Genomic DNA, 25,046 nt, shown 5'->3' with positions numbered 1-25,046 from the left:
AATGACGCAACTGTAGGAGTCACACATGGACACTGCAGAATGTAGCCTATTTACTAATGGTAAGTAAAAAAAAAAATTGTTTTAAAAAAAATCAACAGAACTTTAAATTTCTATTCCTGCACAAAATACATGAATTCAGGGACATTCATTGACCCATGTTTATTTATGTCTACTTTTGAAAAACTTTCAAGGCCTTGATTTTTTCCGTTAAATTCACAAACTTTAACAGTGGTTCTCAACTGGTGGGTCACAGTTCCATTCTGAATGGATCGCAAGTGACTTTCAAACGTGTCAAGTTTATGAAAAGACACTTGATTTTTAAGCTCAGTAGACCTTTTTTTTTAAGTACCGTTTCCTGCTGTAGAGTGAGTGACTAACGGAGAGCTATTTGACAGAGACAGCAAACTAGCTCAGTGACATGGCATAACTCAGGGATGACACTGAATGTATTACACTGTGTGGACCTTGATCAACTGGCTAAGGAGAAATCTGAACCTCGTGGCTGGACCATTTGGGAACCACTGCTATAGAAGTTTCCCTACCTTTATGAAGCAAGTGTTCTTATAGATCTTGTAGGGGTAACCGATGAGCTTGAGCTTCTTCACGATCGTCACAGACTTGTCCAGATCCAGGATGACTCCTGTGGCTGCAATACGGAAATTAGCCTGCTGAAAGAAACAGGAATTTATAAGTAACCTACATATTGCCCCAAAGCCTTCAATGCATAACGCCATATGAAGTTTTTCAGACTTGTATTTCAGACTAGTCATATGAGAGTTAGATTTTAAAAACAACAATATTGCCAATTTACCATTTGCTGTTGCCATTTGGGAACTGGTAATGATCTCATTTCTACTAGAATTTGTTTAATTTTACACTAACATGATCTGAAGAATTTAAATGGAACTAACCATTCACACTGAGCTAAACTGCTGTAACTAGAGGAAATAACTGACTTACTTTAGTTCCTGCTACTGTCTGCACAGCCAGGAAGCCGGTGCCCTGTGGTGTGATGGGGCCTTCAATGAAACAAAAGGAGAGAGAGAATACTAGTAATTATCCAATAGAACTGATAAGATATTCCTTCTCAACAGCAATAGCAGTGTAATTATACAGGAAGACATTACTTCTACTGACTTGACAGACTATGCTAATGGATCATAGACAACGTACCCTTTTGTCTCTATCATTTAAAAACCACACATTACAGTACATCAAAACCTTTAACACTGACTACATATACAAATACACCAATAATCCAGCAATACTGTAACTAAGGTAGTGGTGTGTGTGAGGTAGATGTTAACAGCATAATCTGATTATGTTATATGATTGGTTGAAGTAAGTATTATGTGACATTTAAGAAATAGTCCACTGTCACCATGTTTGTTTGTTTTCAGTCTTTTGACTCTCCCCTCTGGTGCCATCTGTTGGATCTATCTATGCCAGGCATGTCCAAAGTCCATTCCAGGGGGCCACTGTGGCCAGCGGACTGACTGGCCAGCACCACACAATACAATATTGGTAAATCACTCAAGATCTCTTTGCATTTTTTCCTGTTCGCCTCACGATGGCAGGACTATCATACAGTTTTAGGAAGAGCTCTAAGCTACTTTTACAATATTTTTTTAGAGTGTGGAGGAAGTACAAAGCCAGAGCAGCAATTATACATATTTATAAATTTGTCTAAGACTGTCTAAGTCTAAGAAGCCATAGATGGAATGAGCTACCTCCTTAAACTAAAGAAGAGTCAAATTTTCTGTCAAAGCAAATGTTATACAATAGCTGCTAGATGGTATTCCCCATAGAATGTAGAGATCTTAATATTTTTGCAATTTTTTTCAATTAATGAAGAACTATGGAATACAACCACTGCCTTTTATAATGTGAGTTCTGTTTTTTGGGAATCTATGACAATTTTAACTCATCTGCTTTCTGGGGAAAAATGTGTTTCAAATGATTGCATTTTCTGATTTCTAATATATATTGGATATACAGTTCTAATGTTTCTGTCTGTTTCTGTCTTGATGGAGACTGGTGGATTGTGAAAACACCAGGGACAACAATGGCAAAAAGTTCAAGAGTTAATTTTCTATTTCTGACAAAGTCTAAAATATGTTCTACTTTCTAAATCTATATTTTATATATATATATATATATATATATATATATACTATTATCTATATTATGGTTTGATATTGTCAAACCAAACCGTATCTTTGTAATAATTCTTACAAAATAAAAACCAATAAAAGTATTGGTATTGTCTTAAAAATCCAGTATTAGCATAATGGCGCCTTACTCTGATATGTAGCCTGAATAAGATTCTTATTTGCATGTTAACAAAGCCATTCCAACTGTTCTAACTGTGTCTCACCCCAGATAGATGCTCCACAGTGCATGTGCTGCGGTGTGTATTTGAGCAGGCGATGACGTCCATTATGATCCTCGATGTGGTAGAGGGGGATGGTCTGGAAGCGCCTCCAGCCTAATGATAGGATGAGGGGGTCCCGTGTCTTCAGGATGCGGTTATACCAGCGGTGTTTCTTCAGTCGCATCTGACATACACAGAACCATTTCAAAATATTACCAAGAAAGTCAAATAGTCAAATAGTTAACAAAAATCAATGGATAAACAGTGGAAATAATTAGGTCAAATTAATGGATTAACAAATAAAATGATTAGGTAAAATTAATGGATAAACATCGGAAATAGCTGGGTAAATTCAGTGCATAAAGAGGTAAAAGAATTAGGTATAAATCAATGGATAAACATGAAATAATTAGCTAAAAATAAATGGATGAAAAATAGCAGCACACAACTCTAGTTAGCTAAAGACGCTAATGTTGGCTCCTCAGCTGAAACGCATCCATACCTATATGTTTTTGCCCATATTAACTAAGTGAATTCTACTGTGAGTGCAAATACTTTTGAAAGTGGTGCTACATGACCAGAGAAAACACAGAAAAGGGACTGTGGCATTTCGCTTTTGCACAGGGGTTTGAAAACCTACAGCTACCAGAGTGCTACATCGGACCAATACATTGGTAGGTGACGTAATGCAAACTCATCCATTTGACATACTGGAGGCTGGCTGGTGGCAAATTCTGTGATATTACAGCTAAAACATGTTTCTTGGTTTATATCTGATCAGCACTGCTTAGTTTTTCAGCCTCAATTCTCACTGTGCAGGAAACAGTACACTACTTGTTCACAACTCTCGCTATTACACCTAAACAAGGCACTAAAATACATTTGTGAAGACATTTTAAGTGAGAAATAGTGCAATAACATAATCTTGATTTATTTTCTATCAGCACTGCACTAGTTTTGTTGTTTGATTGGATTTCGGTTTGAGTTTAAGAGATGGAGAGAGACAGAGAGAGGGGCGGGTTTGTTTCTTGATCTGCTTATATACTCTTTCTGTTTATGGTGGCGACATGGGTGGTGGTCAATACATAATTGCAAAAGTACTACAGTGCCTGTAGTTCAATCAACAGCCCAGGAGAGACAGCAAAACTCTGCCAGATGACCCATTTTGTGTCATCTAGCGGAGTTTCACTGAACCACAGTTCATTTACACATAATACCAACATTGTTTTGATACAAAGCTATTTGAAAATTGGTGAAGTATCACTTTAAGACCTATGATAAACATTGCTAATTGACCCTCAATTAAAATACAGTACGACAATCCGTTCTCCCAAATTGTACCGTTTCCATTTGAGCAAATTATTTGGTGAAACATCATCAACAGGATTACTGTATAAAATAAAATCATCTATATGTCTAATTCATCCTTTCATCTTCTCTGGCATCCCTGTACAGTTTGAATGACAACTACCAATGGCAAAAACTAAATGGGCTATGTAATTGAGCAACTGAATAGGAGTTTGTTTAAATCTTACCCAATAGCTGAATTACGAAAAAGCCTTAAAAGTTGTAAAAACATTAGGAACGTCTCAGGATATCCACAGGTACTACGAGTCATGAGCAAACAAAACATACCTGTAGGTATCCCACATTTCCCTCACTGGAGCCCAGTCCTCCAAGGATGATTGGATAATGGGGGTCGAAGTTGGTGACAAACTCGCAGGGTAGAGAGGCGATTTCTAATCTGACGTACATTCCTGGTCGGAAGCCTTCGTACTGCACTCTGGTCTCATCATCCACATCCTCAAACTCTGCCCTGTTCAGCTGAGCACAAAATGCAGAAAAAAAATATTTCTTAAAATATATTCTTACTAATAAGACAGGAATATACAAATCTGATTTATGTTTCCTCATACATCCTTTTGAAATGTTGTGGAAGATTTTCTGTATAATGAAACTCTGTTGTACATTACAGATCATGTCTCTACAGAAGGTCCAAACCAGATACCTCTGCCTGCTTCTGCAGCTCCTCCTTCAGATCATCAAAGTAAGTGGCATCTCCGTCGTCATACTCCGTATCAAATCTCTCCTTCAGCCTTCGTTTCTTCTCCAGACGCTTGTTCTTTTGAACTTCATCATCATCCACCTTCATCACACCTTCTTCATCACCATCATCATCTTCATCTTTCTCACTATCCTGCTGGTCACAAGATGTACAAGACAAAACATCATCCGACTGAGAAAATGAAAGGCATTAATGAGTTGTCACGGGCTGTAAACCCTTTACCATTTGAACATTCAAACACTTCAAATCAGGTCAACTGTGGCTACTTAAACAAGGTACTGTAACAAAGTACGCTGTCAACTGTGTACACTGTACAAGCTTGAAAACACAGAGTCACTGGAAATACTAAGTACAATATTTTCTATTTGGGTCCCAAAATACTGGGTTTGAAATGAGCTGATTCAGAGATATATATGTGAACACACTGCTCCTTAGTTTATTCATCCTAACTCACAGTGCAGTCCGTAAGGTATTTGGACACTTTGGTACATACTGTGTAAAAAATACAAGACTGGTGTACAGTCCTGACTTTCTGTTTTAATCCTGAAGTGTTTATATCCATATCTGTAGAAACTGAGAAATAAAGGCTGAATAATATAGGAAATCAATCTAATAGCATTTTTTTAGACTAGTATCTGTTATTTTTAAAAGTTTCTTATTTTCTCTATTAATCACCATACATGAGCAATAAATCAATAACCAAAACAACACTGCATACAGTCAACAAATAAACTGGTCTTCCATGTTTGCCAGGCCTATGTGTTAAGATGAAATTAGATGAACTGATGCATGAACTCATATGAATAACACTTCTGTATTTAGTTTTGAATTGTAAAAAGCTACAGTTACTGAAACCTACACTGCATATTTACTACCACTTGACAATTTTATTGTCAATTACTTCTCTACTCCGATTGCCAACACCAGTCTGCTATGAGTGCATCTTTGGTACACCGCCACTGTCTTGCCACTCTCTTTATCAATCAATGACATTCTCACTACACACACCCTACTCTCTGAGCTTGGCTACTCTCACAAAAATATAACATAAGCATGTGGATTGCACTTAAACCCAGCCTTGGCCATTTTCAAATGGCAGTACTGTGTGCATCAAAGCCAATGGTGGCGTGGCATCATACAAGTTGTTTTCATTATTTGCTTTTATTTGCATGTCACAGCATATGGGAGAGTGTGCATGCAAAGCCCACAAGGCCAGGTGTTTCCAATCCTTTCGTTCATCATGTTTTTCTTATCGCAGCTTTTGCAAATTGGAAACTGCATTCTATTACATCACAATGTCAATTTGAATGTCATTATTCATTCAACCCTATTAGAAACCGTAGCCTTTTCATACATACCACCCAAGGGTACAGCTAAAAATCCTCTCATAGTCACAATGACATAGCCATGTAAACCACAGAGGAGCCATCTTTCTGTTGGAACAAGTGTTCTCTCTTACTTACAGCATGCAAGTTCACTCTCTAGGCCATTTTACATCCAAATTTAGTTTGGTAGTAGCACAGCAATGCTGAAACTACAAATACTACCTCACAGCCATATGCCCCTGCAAACCTGTCAAGGTGCAGTTACAGTTTACATCCATGTCTATCCAGACTCGCATGTAGCCATGACAGTTGGCAGTGCTTCAAATATGAATGCTTCTACAAAAAAGCTACAAATTCTAAAACACGGATGCTTCACACACATCTTCCCCCCCGCAGCACAGCAGATCTATACAATCAGCAGTTTCAAGGTGGACACCCAAGATTAGTGTCACCAATTAAGTATCTGACCAAATGTGTCCACTTCTGTTCCTGAGTTAGGGCGCTGAGTAATGGCCAAGAAAGAGTTTTTGCAGAACATTATGATGTCACAATAAAGCTGACCTTTGACCTTTTGGATATAAAATCTATAAACTTCATCGTTTTATCCTACGAGACATTTGTGTAAAATGTTGTCATAATCAGTGTATGAATTATTGAGTTATCGTCAGACACGTTTTATAAGGACACACTGACCTTAACCTTTGACAACCACAATGTTATCAGTTCATCCTTGTGTCCAAACAGACGTCTGAGCCAAATTTGAAAAAATTCCATTGAGTTGTTCTTGAGATATCGAGTTCATGAGAATGAGACGGACCAAGGGCACAATGACCTTTGACCACCAAATTCTAAACAGTTCATCGCTGAGTCCAAGCAGACTTTTGTGCCAAATTTGAAGAAATTCCCTGAAGGTGTTCATGAGATATCGTGTTAAGAAAAAACGATTGGATGGACTCACGGATGGACAAAGGGGTTGTCGCCAGCCATGGCTATTGCTGGTGCTGAGGCATAAAAATGTATTAGTATGTATTATTAAATATATATAATATGTATCATTACTCTATATATATTAGAAAATTCAATATAACCATGTCCCTAGAACTTGGTCCAATAAACATGTACAAACAAAATAAAGCAAAAGTAAATTTCTTGAAATGGGCAGAGAGGCAACGACAGTATGGGGTGGGGGAGCCCTTCTGTGTAAAGTTTGCATGTTCTCCCCATATCAGCGTGGGTTTTCTCCGGGTACTCTGGCGTCCTCCCACAGTCCAAAGACATGCAGGTTAATTGGTGATTCTAAATTGACCGTAGGTGTGTATGTGAGCGTGAATGGCTGTCTGTCTTTATGTGTCAGCCCTATGATAGTCTGGCGACCTGTCCAGACCCTGCCTCTCACCCAGTGTCAGCTGGGATAGGCTCCAGCACACCCATGACCCCAGACAGGATAAGCGGTTACAGAAAAATGAATGAATGAAAAAATGAATGTATCATAATCATATAAATATTGCATAATGTGTCAATGGTCAGTCAGTGGAATATAAACTTGATTTCAACTACTCCACATAAATCAGACGTACCTCAGGCTGTTCCTGCTTCCCAGTTTGGCCCTTGTGAACTTCTCCAGTTTCCAAATCCTCAAAGTCACCATACAGCTCCTCTGGACACAGCACAATAATTAAAGACTGTACGTTAAGGTCATTTATGCTACCATGTGGTTTGTGTGCTTCAAAGGTCAGGAACAACACTGTGGTTCTCCATGAAGGGACTCTTTAAAGGGCCAGTGTGTAATATTTGGCATGGATTATTGTCAAATCTGAATCTGAATATTCTACCCATTAATATGTTTATATAAGTGTATAATCGCTATAAAATAAAATTAATTTGGTTTTCGTAGCCTTATAATTATGCTTTTATACACATATATATATATATATATATATATATATATATATATATATATATATATATATAGCAAGGGCCTTGCTAGAGATCTTGCGCCGCCATGTATGTACGGCAGACCAAGCGGACAATCCAGCCAGCCAGAGAACGCGTTTCGCGTGTATAAATAAACCAACGAAGAAGATAGCGGAAGGAAGGAAGGAAGGAGGAGGAGGAAACAGCAGAGAGTGTTAGTAGTTCATCGATAGAGAATAGTGAAAAGTTTTGTTAGTTATAAAGTTTGCGAATGGACCACACTTACCACGCAACAGGAGAGAATGAACCCCAACCGTCATCTGTGAGGAAAAGACGACGCAAAGGGGGGGCAAAGAAAACGGGACAAGCAGCGGCAGAGAATAAACATCAGTGATGTTTTTCAGCGATGGAGGGGGTTCATGAAGGACAAAGGGCTTCAATCCGACGCTGAAGGGGCATGTTTTCTGCTGGACAGGTAAACTACTAAAATAAATGCTACTATTTGTCAGCACGTAGTATAATAGCGTTACGTGTCGGACTCGACAAGTAGGGAGTGAGGAGGAGAGTTCGTAACGTTACATCATCTCCAGGTAGAGCAATTACTGTAAAACACTTGTGAAAATTTTAGTCTTGTGTCAAAGGCATAACAGACAATAGGATAGCAGTAACGTTACTCCTGTGTACCCTGCTGATTGGATTCAGTACAGCTGCAGCCTATTTCAAATCACCTGTGCTGTGGACTGTGTAACAAACCTGATGAAGCCATGGGCGAAACACGTTGTTTTGTAGACTGAGTAATAAAATAAGAAGCAATTCAGTCCTGTGTGCGGTGAATCCACTTTTGTTATCCTCGGAGGCCACCGTAACTTTGCCGAAGGGAGGGGTGAGCACAGGCGAGCGAGTGAGCGCTGCAATGTAGAATCTAAACGCTACATGTCACTGTTTTCAACAAATTTTACACACTGGCCCTTTAAAGAGCCCAGCTACACCAGTATCCTTCCTAACTGAATGTCAAAGTAACCCCCCTCACATGTATCTTGCACTGAGGGTTTTTAGCATTTTGTTTTTCAACCACAAGTGAAACATTTAAATCCATGTGTTTGGGGTCGTGGGTTGGTTCTCTCTCCTGTCTTACCATCCTCCTTCAGCAGTGTGGCAGCATCTTGGCCCTCTTCCCACTTCCCTGTAACAAAGCAGTCCCTGATGGAGTTTAGCATCTGGAAAAAGAAAACATGGCAACCTTTAAGTATTTAAGGTTCATTTCAATCTCTTTTTGTATTTGATGTTATATCAACAGCACATCAGGAACCCAGCACTCTAAGGCTACATTAACACTGCAGGCAAATCAGATTTGTCTCTTAAATCAGATCTTTAAGACAGACTGTCTGCATTGTTATTTGCAAGTGATCACATCATATTTGTGTCCAGACGTCACCGAGCTATCTACATAGGTTTGATGTGGTAAAGAAATAGGCGGTGGCTGGCAGTCTGAACGAAATCTAACTTTACCAGCAACACTAGTGTATTAATAACCACTGTACCTCCTCTAAGTCCCAGTTGTGGGAGGTGCTGGGGTTGAAACGGGAGCAGTCGACAGCATTTGCTTGGGACTTTTTGCTCTTCTGAGGGCGGCTGACTCGAAACAGCCCCCCCAGCTCCTCATCCTCATCCTCAGAATCCTCAGCCTCTACAACTGAAAACAAAAACTATGAATGTCAAGAAACACCAAAATTCAGACAAATTCAGACAAATTCATACAGTATTTGTATATTGTTATGTTGTTGAGAAATATTTTGACAGCACCTCTAACATTTGCTGCAAAATGCCAAAATATGGCTTAATACATAGCTTCCATCGGTCACTTGGTAAAATAAGATGTTTTGTAGCACACTTTTGCTTGACAAACAGCAAAAGACAGCTAACCATATTAGCAACAAACAGATGCTGTGTTAATATTAGGGTTGAGTCAAACAATCGGATGTATGTATGAGTATGTTCTTTCTAGGCCCCACTCATTTCCAGTTTAAAACCCATCCATTCCAAATATGGATACGGATACAGATAATTTAGTTGGTTAAACATGCAGATAATGGAGTATTCACTCATGCGCTTACTGTGGCAAAAATAGGAATATCTGAAACAATTTGATGACTTTGACCCATTTCCACCAAGCAGTCTGGTGCAGTTCAGGTCAGTTCAGTAGGCAACTTTTACATTCCCACTGTGAAAAGCTGTGGATGGTACCAATTGAACCATTCCTTATTGTCCCCATTTTTGGTCACCCCTCTGTTTAGGTACCTTGCACACAGATCCAGTAATAAAAGTGGACCTAGCAACACTGCATTCTGTGGATTGGTCAACAGAAGACGGTCACTCTTGCTAAGAGCTAAGAGCTAAGTTGTGGCTGGTTTTGAGGCTTATGTAACCACTGCTCATACCGCTGAAAGTCTTACAAGTCTTTACATTAGTAAACCATAACTATAAAATGAAAGGATGTTTTGCTGCCTCTCACAGCAGCTGTAGACTGAGAAAAAATAACTTAATTCACTGGGCCGACTGCCGGCAACTTTTAAGGTAGAAGGTTTACTTATAATGTTACTCAATGCATGAGTTGATGATGTGAATCCATCAGCACACCTGAAATTTCAATATGACAACTTTGACCATTCCACTGGTTTATATTGTCTCTCTTGGAGGACATATACTTTTAGTAATGAATGGATCTTCAAGCATTCAAAAATATATATGAATTTTGACCAGATTATGTGAATTGCCTATATTCTAATCCTCACTTGGAGAAAAAAAAAAGTGCTTCTCCAAAAAGAACCTCCCTCGCTTACCAAAGACAGACTTAATGCACAAACCTCCTATTTTTAACAATCCCTTCGAGAGAAAATCTCACTCCAGCCTGTTCTATTTTGTTCTGAAAATGTCAGTGTGCAACCCAACATCTTTGGCATGTCTATACTGACATCCTGGTGCTTACTTGCTGACATACAGTATATGCTAATACTAACTAGCGCTAGACTGATAAATTGGCTGGGCTGATATATTGTAGATATTATCATATATCCTTATAATACAGAATATTCATAGAAATATAAATCAATTTGCACATACAACCAGAGTGTTAGGTTACCTGAACCATAAACCAGTTTTCTCAGATTGGGGGCAGCTTCTTGTTGCCGTAAGAACGCTTCTGACGCTTTCTGCTGCAGACCCTCCTTCCACCTCAGAGCCCCTGTGGACAGAAACAGGACAAGGAAATCAACCGAGAGATGATATATACAATCACTAAACCTCCAGATGCTGCCTTCGGTACCATCGACAAACTTAGTCCCTTTCGACATCAAAACATATTCAGCTACCTTCAGACTCTACTTAACCAATGAAAGCTTTACCTTTCCTGTCCTACTCAGGATGAATCTTTAATTCCAACAACTTTTCTGTGTGGTCTGAGCTAACACAATGAACAACAAGTACTGGTTTCTGTACTGCTACATAGTAATACTTTGCATTTACACTGTGTTTTTCTCATCAGTTTCAGTCAAAGATCACCAAGAGATTACAGCGAAAGTGTAATAAAAAATAGCTGAACAATAGAGCTGAACCTCAGTAACACCTGACAAAACATTCTCACCGCAAGGAGCATTTATACCCCTTTTTGACAGTCATGGGCTGGCATGACTTAGCTTTGTTTAGTTTGGGCCATCAACCCAGTGCAGCAGGGATTTGCATTTCCATTACAACAGGGCTACCCACGTGAAGGTGTGTCTTTAACTGCTGACGGCTTGTCTTGAGCCATGACATTTAAAAGCAGCAGGCTGATCCATGGCTAAAGGCACCCATTATTTTTGATGCATGTGTTTTTCCATCACAGCATAGCCCACATCAGGGCAGGTAAAAGAAGTTTACCTGTTGGAGGTGAGCTGTTTGCAGAGGGGCAGTAAGAGCCTGTTGTCTGCAGCTCTTCATCAACATCTCACTGTGGCTGTTTCTGCTTTTACTCTTCCTCCCGGCTGTATTATTACTTGCTTTTATTGAAGAAAAGCCGCTAACAATGTTCTGCTAATTCAGTGATAAACACATTAAATTTCCCACAAATTCATTACAATAAAACCCTTCAGTTATTATGTTAGGTATAAACTTTTATTGTGAAGCAGCCCAATACGGGAACGTTGAAGTTTTCAAGCAGCAACTTCACACAACTTGTTATATGGCTGACAGCGAACATCAGACAGCTAATGATTATTTTTATTGTTGATAAATCTGTTGATCATATTCTAAATTAATAAATTATTTTTTGTTCTATAAAATGTCATTAAATGAATGGTCTCATTTGGGGAAATATGAACGTCTGAAACGATGCAATCGCAGTTAGTGGATAACTAGAGATGTAATAATGTGTTCAGACTAAATATTTTGTTGGAGTTAGATTGTCTGAACTAATGTTAATCAGTGTGTTTACATGCACAGTTAAGTCAAGTTAAGGTTTTAGTTCAACTAGGCCATTCATTGGACTACTGTCCTTGTCCCAGTCAGTCATGTATTTAAAAGTATTTAAAGGAGCTATATGTAAGAAATCTAAAGCAAATAGTCGTAAAATCATCCTAATATGTCACAGAGACTAACGCCAGGGCCACACCGCCCGCGGAAGCGCCGCGAATAGCCTCGAAGCGCCGAGAAGAGAAGGCAGTTTCCTTTCGGTGCCCATGTTAACCGACTGTGTCGTCCACACTGGCCGCGCCGCGCCGGGAAGCTCCGTGGCAGGCTCACGATTTGCAGCGATCAGTTCGGCGTCTGGTCTATTTTCTGCGCGAGCCGCGAGCGAATGTGTCAAGCCAGGCAGTGAAAAATAACAGCTGGGAGCAGAATCGCTTGTCGACGGCGTGGAGAAATGCGCGTCTGATGTGAACGGAGGTTCTCCGGCGCGTGCGAGAATTTCGGTGCGCTGCGCTTCGCAGGCAGTGTGGCCCTGGCGTAAGGAATAATGTTCATATAACATACTGATCTCACCGACAACAATAGTACAGCCAGAATATTCGCATGTAAAAAAAAAATTTACAGTCCGCAAATCATGTTTATGTTTGTTTTGTATTTGTGTTTTGGCCTGTTGCGCCACCCACCACCGTCTACCAGTCACGCAGTCAGTAGAGTCTCAGCATCAGTTACAGTTACGACTGAGCTACAGCAGCACGGCAAGCAGCATTAGCAGTGTCCCAGTACATAGCATTAGCAGCCAGCTCCTCCTCAGCTGTATCCCGGCAGCAGCGTTAGCAGCAGAGAAGCCGGACTTGCTCGAACGGTCCGCTGGAAAACCAAAGATCAAGGACGCAGCGACGCAGCCCTGCCACAGCAGCCACCCGTGGGCAAACAAATCAGTCTCCAGCGTGCCGCTGTCCAGCAACCTCGAATCTGTAGGGGAGAGGGGGGCGGACACGACTCGCGGCAGTATTTTGAATTTGAGTGCACTAACCGTTTTGGCCACATTCTTACATACAGCGCCTTTAATTCTTTCAGCTGACATAGCATGAACTGGGTCTCCCCGTCCGTCCAGAAATGCACAGCTCTAGATGTAGATTTCGCCATGTTGTTACCAGCTTCTTCTTCTGAGTGTAGGAAATTAAGTGGGTGCTGTGGAAGCTGTGATTCAGTCTGGATAATATGGATCTGTGGATTATGATAACGCTTCATAGGTAAGTTATAACTGTTTGTTTTTTGTCTGACAGAAGCATTTATTGAGTCTGCTGTGGTGGTTGTATCTTGAAATGGTGAGCATAACTGGCACCAGGAGGAGCGTAGCTTTTCTTTGATATGTCATATGAGTAAAACACAGCTGTTTATGTATCATAATCATCAAAAATTCACTTTAGGAGGACCTGCAGATAGGCTGTATAACCTTTTATACTTTGACGTATTTGAGCCAGTATCAGAAGAGAAAAAGTTGGATTAGTGAAACCTTTTGTAAAAATTTACACTGTGTATTTACCTTGCTCCTCCTCCTCCTCCTCCTCCTCCTCCTCCTCCTCCTCCTCACTGTCACTTGCTGTTTGTTTCTTCATTGTCGCATCAGCTCCATCATCCTCTTCCACCGATTCATCTTCAGACTCTTCTTCATCATCATCCTCCTCTTCATCATCATCACTCTCTTCCTCTTCAGAACAGTGTCCAGAGTCTCCTGCTCCTACAGCCTCCCCCTCATCTTCACCCTCCTCCTCACTCATCTCCAGGTCATCTTCACTGTCAGCAAACGCCGGCACCTCAGCGCTCTCCTCTAGTTTCTGTTTTTTCACCGGTGGAGCGTCTCTTGCAGTCTTTTCTGTCTTGTCACATTCGGCTCTTGCCTCTTTGAGAAACGTGGACAGGGGATCATTGTCTTCATCCTCCTCCTGCTCCCCCTGCTCACTGTCTTCCCCGTCACCATCCTCGTCATCCTCATCATCACTGGAGCCGCTGACATCCTCCTCCTCCTCTTCCTCAGTGAAGACCACCTTCCTCCTCTTCCTCTGGGTGTTAGGATCCCAGACACACTCCTCCTGAGGCCCCTTCTTCTCTCTAACACACACACACACACACACACACACACAAAACAAGACAGTCTTTGTCAAATACAAGGCTGCGGTATATTCCCTTAAGTAGCAGAACATTTATTATGCTTTGTACTATTCTTTTGCTAATTGTGTGTGCCAACAAATTAAATGTGAATATTGACAAATTCACAAAATCTAATCATCAATTTTTACTCAGAATTCAGTTTTATTTCACTAACTGTGGTTGTGTTTCCTCATACAGTTAGATACACAAAAACAATCACCCATATCGAGAAGCTCACATTCATTCCAATAACCTCTCTCTTTGTAATACACTGAATTCATTGCCATGTTGGTGGGAGCAGCTTGAGCTTGTGTGTGCTTTGAAACATGGAACATTATCCTGCTGGAATTAGCCATTAGACTGTGGCCATAAGGGGTCGCACATGGTTGGCAACTGACATCTGCCATACAAAAGAAGTGAGGAGAGAAAGACTGGAGCTCACCCGCTCTGCTCGCTGATGTCTGTGGACTCCAGGGTGGCTGAGCCGCTGAACAGAGACACCTTACTGGCAGCCATCTTGGCATCCAGGGTGGCATGTGTGTCGATGAGTGACTGGACCAGCTCTGTGGTGGGCCGCACCTCCTCCTGTACCACCGCAAAAGAATACACATCACACCAGATACAAACAATATTGTAATCTGATTTAAATGGTAAGATTTGTAGTTAGTGAATACAAATACAAAAAGCTAGATGAGATGAGTGACACACTCTCATGCCAAGCACACACACCTGCTGCTGATTGACGTGGTTAGCAGGCAGGTCGATATACACTGCATCTTTGTCATACACAACACCCCCGACGCCAGCCATGGGTGCATAGAGCAAACGCTCCTTCTCATTCAGTGCTCTCTTCTTCTGAGCATCTGGCAGGGCGCATGGGTCAGGCAGGAAGTTCACATCTGCTACCTGAAAGTCTCCTACACCTGCAGGGAGCAGCAACACACAATATATCATTGTACATGTTTCCAGGGGACTCTGTTACTCTGCTACTCTATTTCTCATTTCTGCTTTAAGCAGCATGATGTTTAGTACTAAAGGTTTTTGCAGGGAACTAGTACTATGCTTATGTACCTGGAATATGGACCTGGCTTTTGTTTTTCAAATATGTCCCTCGCAGGTAGCCGTAGAGTGACACTGTCCGGTCACACTTGGGGTCCGTCCTCACCTTTTCAGGGTCAGTTAAGTCCTCCATACTGTTTGAGTGCAGAGAGGAGAATTGAGAAAATAATGATTGAGTGAGTATAAAGTCAAACAATGCAAGTACACTCACATAACTAAATACATCAGTTACACACAAACCGCTCCTTTCAAATAAAAAATGAACACCAAAACAGCTGTGTGGTTGGTCTTTATCTAGCACGCTTATCAGTGCTCATGAGATTCTTGTACAATGAAGCAGTTTAGGTAACAGTTTTGTTGTCCGGATGGACATTTCATTTTCATTTTTCATGTTTATTTGATAGGGACAGATACATATACATAGAGAATTGCACAGCCATTAACCAATACAATGTATCACAGCATTTGTAGCTACTGCTAATTTCCAATGCCCGTCCCTAGAAGGGCCTTTAAAAAAAACATACAAAACAACATACACATACACAACAACAACAAATACACATATTTACATACAGATACACATCTTATGCATATTGTATACCTACCCTACCTCCCACCCCACCCACCTACCCACCCCTACACATGATTACATAACTGATTACCTTTTAAAAATTCCTTCAGTTTGATTTTAAAATGTCGACAGTTTTGTTCTGTTTTAAGTTGGATAGGCAGTCCATTCCATATATTAGCTCCCTTTATGACAAAGGATGTCTGGCCAAAGGAAGTCTTCCGTTACGGCACTTCACAGTTCCCTGCAGTGGTATTCCTAGTGACCAGCCCCACGGCCTGTAACGGTCGCATCATGTCACTGAGAACCTGAGGGGCCTGGCCATGTAAAGACCTGCGTATAAGATTGGCATTTCCAAAGGCTATATAGTTGTCAAAGCTGAGCATGTTCAGGTTCCTCAGGACATGACAGTGGTGCGATCTAGAGACCTTTTTATTGACAGGAATTCTGACAGTTACTAATGTTAATATCATATCAGAGATTGCTCTGTTTCATGCAGCTGTGACAGTCATGCCAGTGATCCAATATGCAAAATACCCCAGAGCCAGGAACTGATACATCTAAATGGATTGTCATGTTCTGACTTACACCTGCATTTAACAAGTCTACAATGGCAGTCATTTAGCCGAGTTTGTTTTATCAGCTTTTTAAAACTGGCATGAGCAAAGAACAGGCCTGGGCTTTTTAGTCTCAAAGGGTAACTTCGGTAATTTTCAATCTAGACCCAATTTTCCCATGTTTCTGTGTCTTAGTGACTAACAGGAGCAACATTTTTTGAAATTGTTCCAGCACTGAGTGAGAGGGCTGCGCTGACACAGGCTGCAATGTAACCACTCTGGGCATTGTGCATCATCAATATATGTCCACTAAAAGTACCTATTCTTGTCACTGACAGGCTCAGATTATTATTTTAAGTGTCTAACAACATTGTGGAAAGGATCCCTACAGAGACAGACCAGAGTTAAGATTGTTTTTGTTTAACCAGAAACAGCCCAGCCCAGTAACTAAATGAATGGATTTTTTATCATTATATTTAAATCAAGACTACATATTTGACGCAAAAATGCTGATAGTGCTGATTGATATTTATTTAATGTTACATTTAAATTCAAGATGCGAAGAGGCTGTAATTGTTCAAACCATGTCTTAGTATATACAAAAATGTGGTATTTGAAACTCTACATAAAAAAAACAAAACAAAACATGCTACAACTACATGAGGAGTCAATGGATCTCGGCTCTTTCACTTTACATCTTCAGATCATCCATCTACAGTTCACTGAAATGGATTATTTGGATGAAATCAAACTCATGTAAGTCAGCAGTACGAAGTCTTTGCTTATCACTCACCGGTCAGCCAGCACATAAGGGTGGGAGGTCTGCCACACCAGAGGACGAAACTTCATGACTGAGATGAAGCGGCCGAGGTTCTTCACTTCTTGAGTCTGATATTCACCGTACACCATACCAGACAGGTAGAAGAGCTTGGCCCCCTGACAGGTTCAAACACAACATTTTCGATCACAGTCATGCTGTCACGGTACATACACATTAGGGCTTCAGTGTACATGACTGTGTATGTGAGCAAAGGGGGCATTTGCAGTAGTAGGGATGTGATGATGTTGTGATTACCTGATAGACCTCAGTCCAGAAGCGATGTTTGAGGTTTTTCTTGGTCTTCCTCAGTGTCTTGTTGTTCTTGAATGAATCCAGGTGAGTCAGCACACCCATGATACGAGGGAAGCCATGCACCTGACAGATATTGAGAAACTCGAAAGTTTCCATTTCAAAGCCGAAGCTGGCGTCAATCAACATCAAAACCTGGAAGGAAAGAAAAACAAACAATGCATTTAGTTCAACTCAGTTTAGTTAATAAAACGTCATTCAGCCCTTTAGAGTCTATTCAAATCAAGTTATTGAGTTATGGTGCTGAATCACAACTACCTGCCTCTCTATTCACCAAGACTGAAGGAACAGTCTGTCAACTAAATGACATTTCTTTAACATTTACTGTTGAAGGAGTTGCCTGCGACATTCAGAACATATCCATGATTCACAGTCTGGGGCGGGATTGTCTGCACACGGCTCTCAACATGGAAGCTGCTGTGCCAGTGGCTAGCCGCTATCGGTGCTAACTCAACAAATAGCACTAACAACTGCACAGAGCTAACATCATCAACCTAAAGGAACACTGGAGGGTGGGCGCCATGCAGCCTCAATATCAGCAGTAACAGCTGTATGAGTTCAGTGCAGCACAACAGCGATAAGCTAGCCAGTGGGATATACACACACACACACACACACAGGAATTCACAAACTCTAATATGCACACATATACAGACAGTATGCACATATACAAACAGTCGACCGCAGCAGAGAACAGAGGAGCTCACAGAGGGAGTGTGACTGCTCAGGACACCATTACTTCACTATATCTTTACATAGCAAATTGTGGTTTTCTGCTATATGAATGCTCTGAATGTCACATACAGCACTTTTAATATGTCTTATAGAGAAAAAAAAGGCCAAACAAATTATGTACAGTTCACTATATCACACAAAAAACAAATACAATAAAGTATGTTATACAGCTTCACACATTTATTCAATATACTTCTTTTTACTGTGAACAGAAACACTCACCAGGTCAGCTACTTTTGCGAGGTCGATCATTGTATTAATGTCATTGTTACACTCCATGAAAGTGAGGCGACGCTTCTTGCCTAAAGAATACAAAAAGTAGTCACTTCGACACAGAAAAATGATGAAACATTATGGTCATATGCATAACGGTGCACAGATGGCCATAAAAAGATCAATTATTGCCTAATGTCTCATTTGTCTTAAACAGACATTTCATAGACATTTCATCTCTGTTGTTTTGCACAGATGAAATGAAACCACAGGGCAATCTAACATTTTACACTGCTCAAAAAAATTGAGGGAACACTTAAATCACACATCAGATCTTGATGAACAAATTATTGAAGTTGAAAATCTTTACTGATGTACATTGTGGAATTTGTTGAGAACAAAATAACGCAACAATAGTCAACAGAAACTGAAATTCTCCACCCACTGAGAGCTGCATTCAAAATCGTATCATGTCAACTCATAATGTGACTCAGTAGTGTGTGTGGCCCCCATGTGCCTGCATGCACTTCTGACAATGTCTGGGTGTGCTCCAGATTAGTTGGAGAATGGTGTCCTTAGGGATCTCCTTCCAGACCTTAGTCAGGGCATCAGTGAGCTCCTGGACAGCCTGTGGCTGTACTCAGCGGAGTCAGATGCACCGATACATAACATCCCATAGGTGCTCCATTGGATTTAGGTCAGGAGAACGAGAGGGCTAGTCAATGGCATCAATGCCTTCATCATCCAGGAACTACCTACACACTCTGGCCACATGAGGCTGGGCATTGTCCTGCACCAGGAGGAACCCAGAGCCCACTGCACCAGCGTAAGGTCTGACAATCGCTCTAGCAATCTGGCAATCCTCTAAGTGTATGCCTCCCCAGACCATCACCGACCCACCGCAGAACTGGTCATGCCGGATGACGTTACAAGCAGCGAAACGTTCACCACAGCATCTCCAGAGTCTTTCGCGCCTGTCACATGTGCTCAGTGTGAACCTGCTCTCATCTGTGAAGAGAACAGGGCGCCAATGGTTGACACACCAGTAGTCTGCTGGAGGTCATTTTGTAGGGCTTTGGCAGTGCTCCTCCTGTTTCTCCTCAAACAAAGGAGGAGATACTGGTCCTGCTGCTGGGCTGATGCCCTTCTACCTAAATGGTCTTGCCCCGCCTTACCTCTCTGAGCTGCTTCACCGTTACACGCCAACCCTTTCCCTCAGGTCAGCTGATCAGCTGCGCCTGGTGGTGCCTAAAAGCAGGCTCAAGCTCAGAGGGGACCATGCTTTTGCTGTTGCAGCTTCAAATCTATGGAACGATTTGCCGTTGCACATTAGACAGGCCTCTTCACTGTCTATTTTTAAATCTCTCCTTAAAACCCACCTCTTTTCTTTGGCTTTTAACACCGTGTAGGACATTGATTTTATTTGTTCTTACATATGTTGCCTTGTGTGATTTGTATATGTTATTGTATTTTATATGCTATGTTTGTATTTGATTATGTTATTTATTTATCTTGATGTACAGCACTTTGGGCCTCTGTGGTTATTTCAAAGCACTTTATAAATAAAGTTGGATTGGATTAGATTCTACAGCCCTGTCCAGCTTTACTTGTGTAACAGCCAGTCTCCTGGTATCTCCTCCATGCTCTTGAGACTGTGCTGAGAGACATGGCAAGCCTTCTTGCGACTACACATATTGATGTGGCATCCTGGAGGAGCTGGACTACCTTTGCAACCTGATTGGGCTGCAGGTACCGCCTCATGCTACCAGAAGTGTCAAGGACACTAGTGAACACAAANATCAGTCAGGAAGGATAAGGAGAGAACAACTGTCTGTGGACACCACATGTAAAACCATTCCCTTTTTGGGGGTTGTCTTGCTTTTGCCTCTCCATTGCACCTGTTGTCACTTTCACTTGCACCAAAGCAGGTGAAACTGATTCACTATCACTTGTGCTTCCTAAACGGACACATTGATATCCCTGAAGGTTAACTGACTTGGTGTTACACTGTGACCAACAAAGAGCTTGATAGACGTGGTCTGTATCTAACCCATGAAGAGAAAGACATCAGAGGCCAAACTTACCAGAAACGATGGTTACAGGTCCACATATGTCTGCGAGCTTCTGTCTGGTGAAGTTTTTGATCAGGCAGCGAATCAGGGTGCTTTTTCCCACCTTGGGTGGTCCGACTACTACAATTACAACTGGAGGGGGTTCCAGGGGAGTCCGGTCTACAAGCGGGATGTGATGTTTTTTGGTCTTTATGTCCTGGGCCCTAAAAAAATATACATGAAGAAAGGAGTTTTGTAGCTTTGTTTCATTTCTCACATTTTATTCATTGATTACACTGGAATTTAATTAACTATTGGTTATTCCCACTTTAGATTCATTAATGAATGAAATTATGTCAAATTGCTATCCCTTATTGGAAGTGAGCATACATGCAATAGAAGTGGCATCACACCTTGGATGTCACAGGTGACTGTGTCTGAAAGATGTTTAATAGTACAGCTAATAGGAACTGACCTGTGGAACGTCTTGGCCATGCGTACAGCCGACTGAACTGCAAACGCTTTGGGGTTGCGTTTCCGTCCATCCTCTTCTGTGGAGCCTCCCTGCTTCTTGAGCTTCTTCCTCTCTGCCTTTGGCCCGCTGTGCTTCTGCTGATGTCGCTTCTGTTCCTTCACTTTCCCGTCCATCCTGTCTGCTAAAGAACAAACAGTTTCACTTGAGTTTATCTTCACAGAGAGTGGGAAGGTCAGACCCCGATGACAAGGCCACTACTGGGATTTATGAATTGATTCACTGATCCTACAAGCGCCTAAGTGTACCAATGAGGAAGACGTGACATAATAACAAATGTGTTTCGGAGGTATTACCATGCAATGATGGCAACTGACAAAAATAAAAGATATGCTGTTTACTGTGATGAAATATGACAAGTTTGAAGTGTCTACAAATTGATTTTTACACTGCTGAAACATGATCATGCCTGGAAGACAGGAGAGAAAACCATTAATAAACCTATAAACTCAGGTTTTGTCAGCTGGAGCACTTATCATGCAGGATGACAAAAACAAGGCCATTTAATAATTCAGCTGTGATCTGATGCTCTGGCTGCTGACTGTATTCAACAGTAAAATCTTTCCATGCCTTGTTGTCATCTGCAATGGAGTGAGGTCTCTGAAATGATGGAGGTATCTGACAAAGACCTGTATTCATTTGAAGCTGGATTTGCAAAACTTGGGAAAAAACAACACCTAAAACTGTGATAGGAATATCAGTGTTAAACTCAATACAGTAATTCAGGTTAGCCCAGCTGATTTAAATAGACTTTTGGCAATTTCATCAGGGTCCCCATCAATACCGCCAGGGTGCACAGAGAGCTTGGTAAAACTCCTTTCTCTTCTTATGCAACCTGAGTATAAGATGAGATCCAAGATGTTGTTACTTTAGAATCACTCCATTCCTTTAACATTTTTAAAGGTCTTTTAAAAACTCTCTTGAAGGAAACATGTTGCTGCTCTACAGTGGCATGCAAATGTTTGGGCACCCCTGGTCCAAATTTCTTTTACTGTCACTTATGTGACTCGATTATGAAGTGATATCATCTCTAAAAGGCATGAAGTTAAAGATGAAACATGCTTTTCGACATTTTGAGCAAAATGAGAATATTATTTTTGTTTTGTACAATTTTAGAGTGAAAAAAGGAAAGAAGTACCATATTAAAGCTTGGGCACCCCAAAGACGTTTGAGATTTTAGACAACTATTACCAGGGTCTGAGACCTTAATTTGCTTGTTAGGGCAATGGCTTGTTCACACTGATCATTAGGTAAGGTCAGGAGATGCAAATTTCAAAGCTTTATAAATATCCTGACTCCTGAAACCTTGTCTCAACGATCAGCAACCATGGGCTGCTCTAACCTTGTCTCAACGATCAGCAACCATGGGCTGCTCTAAACATGACTGATGCCCACAAAGCAGGAGAAGGTTATAAGAAGATAGCAAAGTGTTTTCAGGTAGCTNCTGAAACCTTGTCTCAACGATCAGCAACCATGGGCTGCTCTAAACATGACTGATGCCCACAAAGCAGGAGAAAGTTATAAGGAGATAGCAAAGAGTTTTCAGGTAGCTGTTTCCTCAGTTTGTAATGTAATTAAGAAATGGCAGTTAACAGGAACTGTGGAGGTCAAGTTGAGGTCTGAAAGACCAAAAAAACTTTCAGAGAGAGCTGCTTGTAGGATTATTATAAAGGCAAATCAAAACCCTGTTTGACTGCAAAAGACCTGCAGGAAGCTTTATCAGGCTCTGGAGTGGTGGTGCACTGTTCTACTGTGCAGTGACACCTGTACAAATATGACCTTCATGAAAGAGTCATCAGAAGAAAAGCTTTCCTGCATCCTCACCACAAAATTCTGTGTCAGAAGTTTGCAAAGACAAGCCTGATGCTTACTGGAAACAAGTCCTGTGGACTGATGAAGTTAAAATAGAACTTTTTGGGACGCAATGAGCAATGGTATGTTTGGAGAAAGAAGGATTTAGAATTTCGTAAGAAGAACACCTGTCCAATTATTAAACACAGAGGTGGATCGATCATGCTTTGGGCTTGTGATGCAGCCAGTCGCACAGGGAACTTTTTACAGGTAAAGGAAAGAATGGATTCAATTATAATTCCAGCAAATTCTGGATGCAAACATCACACCATCTGTAAAAAATCCACAATGGACTACTTCAAGAAGAGCAAGCTGAAGGTTTTGCCATGGCCCTCACAGTCCCCCCTCCTAAACATCATTAAAAATCTATGAATAGACCTCAAAAGAGCAGTGCATACAAGGCGGCCCAAGAATCCCACAGAACTAGAAGCATTTAGCAAGAAGAATGATTGAAAATCCTCCGAACAACTCCTAGCCGGGATAGTTGCCAAAGGGAATGCTAAATACCGATCAGGTTGCCTAAACTTTTGCTTTAGGCCATTTTCCTTCTTTGTTATTTTGAAATTAGACAAGAATGAATTAAAAAGTTATGTTGCCTAAAACACTGAAGAAATGTTTCATCTTTAATGTCATGCCTTTTGAATATCAGTTCATCTTCAACTTATTTAACTACTCAAAGTAAATGAAATTTTGACAAGGGATCCCAAAAGTTTTGCATGCCACTGTACATAGTCTTTGGCCTTGTTGGATTGTGTATGGATGTCATTGGTTTGGCCTGTGCTCCCCTGTTCTCTCACTATTTTCCCTTGTGTTGTATAATGTTTTGTGTGTATTTTAATATGTGACATAGTTGATGTTTTTACTGCTGTAACTAATTGTGCAGCTGTCTTGACCAGGACTCTCTGGAGGAAGAGATCTAGTATCTAAATGGGACCTTCCTGGCTAAATAAAGGCTGAATAAAATAAAATAAAATAAATACAGTGAGAAAGGCAATTTTCTGTTAAAGCCATGTATATCATTACAAGAATAAACAAATGCCCATCCAAAAACCACGCTGCTTAAATGACTCTGATATTTACCTTATTTATTTCAAAGAAAGGCAACAAAACACAACTTGTCTTGTGTACTCCTCAGCATGCCGTTTGTTAAACTCAGCTAAATAAAAACGGAAAATGACCATGTACTTCAGCTAGCTTGTTATGTAGGAACACATGATCATCATTAACTCCTTTTCAGTGTCTGTTTATCAACGTGACGAGTGAGGGAACATCAGGAATACATGCTACAGTCTGTGTAACGTTATAACTCCAGTTCGGGTTCTCTGCCGGTACAAACAGAAGCTAGCATTGGCTACACACACACGTATTAAGAGGTTCAGGAGAAAAGGAAATAATTAGTCGCAGTACCTGAAGAGAAACCTGTTGTAGTCTGGTCTCAGTCACGGCTGATTTTCAGCAGCTCTCACATGTGTGTTGTGAATTCCGACCCGGAAGTGTATGAAAGTGTCACTTCCTAGTGAAACGAGTGGAAACAAAATTCAAAGAGCTTCCGCACAGTAAGGAAGGCGACATACCCTCGTCCGCAATGGCGCCCTCTGCTGGCTTGTTAGTAATTAATGTGGCCTTTTCTAGCTGAATGAGGACAAAGCGATGAGTGAGTGAATGTTATACTGCAGCATCGACTTGGAGGCAGAAAAAACATTTTTACAAAAACGCCAGCAGAGGGCAGCAACATCATCTTTTTTAACTGACTTTCAAAGTGTGAAGGTTTCAAATTGAAAAGGGTGAAATGTGAGGCCAGAGGTGCTGATACCAGGGGCGTAAATATCTACAGTGCAGGCAGTGTGGTTGCACTGGGGCCCGTCAGGTGGGGGAGAGTGGAGAGAGAGTGGAGAAAGAGTGGGCCCTCCAACAATGTGTTGGGTGGAGAATGGGCCCAAGCGAATGATTGTCACCTTGGAAATATGCCTGTTTTCGAAGACGAATTCTCATCAAATTAAGAACTGTGCCATTTGCTATACATACCCTTGAAAAAGGCCAACCCATATCCGTCATTTTTTTTATCTTTTTTTGTCGATA

The 25,046-nt window shown here is 41.0% G+C and overlaps 1 protein-coding gene across 5 annotated transcripts in view; it reads right to left on the bottom strand.

Moving 5' to 3' along the window:
- The window catches only part of bms1 (BMS1 ribosome biogenesis factor), a 28,535-nt gene extending 4,054 nt beyond the window's left edge, over nucleotides 1-24,481 (bottom strand). The window contains exons 1-19 of one of the 5 annotated variants that reach the window (XM_050059865.1): nucleotides 24,375-24,481; nucleotides 21,060-21,240; nucleotides 20,618-20,808; nucleotides 18,543-18,622; nucleotides 17,532-17,720; nucleotides 17,250-17,392; nucleotides 15,344-15,465; nucleotides 15,002-15,195; nucleotides 14,715-14,857; nucleotides 13,668-14,233; nucleotides 10,818-10,919; nucleotides 9,220-9,371; nucleotides 8,814-8,895; nucleotides 7,342-7,421; nucleotides 4,383-4,574; nucleotides 4,010-4,198; nucleotides 2,378-2,558; nucleotides 961-1,019; nucleotides 543-668 (exon numbers count right to left, since the gene is read on the bottom strand). In XM_050059865.1, coding sequence (XP_049915822.1) covers nucleotides 543-668; nucleotides 961-1,019; nucleotides 2,378-2,558; nucleotides 4,010-4,198; nucleotides 4,383-4,574; nucleotides 7,342-7,421; nucleotides 8,814-8,895; nucleotides 9,220-9,371; nucleotides 10,818-10,919; nucleotides 13,668-14,233; nucleotides 14,715-14,857; nucleotides 15,002-15,195; nucleotides 15,344-15,465; nucleotides 17,250-17,392; nucleotides 17,532-17,720; nucleotides 18,543-18,622; nucleotides 20,618-20,808; nucleotides 21,060-21,232 — 2,964 coding nt within the window. In that variant the 5' untranslated portion in view covers nucleotides 21,233-21,240; nucleotides 24,375-24,481. The remainder of the gene's footprint in view (nucleotides 1-542; nucleotides 669-960; nucleotides 1,020-2,377; nucleotides 2,559-4,009; nucleotides 4,199-4,382; nucleotides 4,575-7,341; nucleotides 7,422-8,813; nucleotides 8,896-9,219; nucleotides 9,372-10,817; nucleotides 10,920-13,667; nucleotides 14,234-14,714; nucleotides 14,858-15,001; nucleotides 15,196-15,343; nucleotides 15,466-17,249; nucleotides 17,393-17,531; nucleotides 17,721-18,542; nucleotides 18,623-20,617; nucleotides 20,809-21,059; nucleotides 21,241-24,374) is intronic. The other 4 variants (XM_050059867.1, XM_050059869.1, XM_050059870.1 and 1 more) reach the window with 4 other exon arrangements.
- Between the last annotated feature and the right edge of the window lie 565 nt (nucleotides 24,482-25,046).

This window comes from Epinephelus moara, chromosome 13 (genome assembly GCF_006386435.1).
Source record: "Epinephelus moara isolate mb chromosome 13, YSFRI_EMoa_1.0, whole genome shotgun sequence".
In the NCBI taxonomy this organism is placed as follows: Eukaryota; Metazoa; Chordata; class Actinopteri; order Perciformes; family Serranidae; genus Epinephelus; species Epinephelus moara.
The sequence above is the reverse complement of the archived record's forward strand: the minus strand, read 5'-3'. Positions and strand labels throughout refer to the sequence as shown.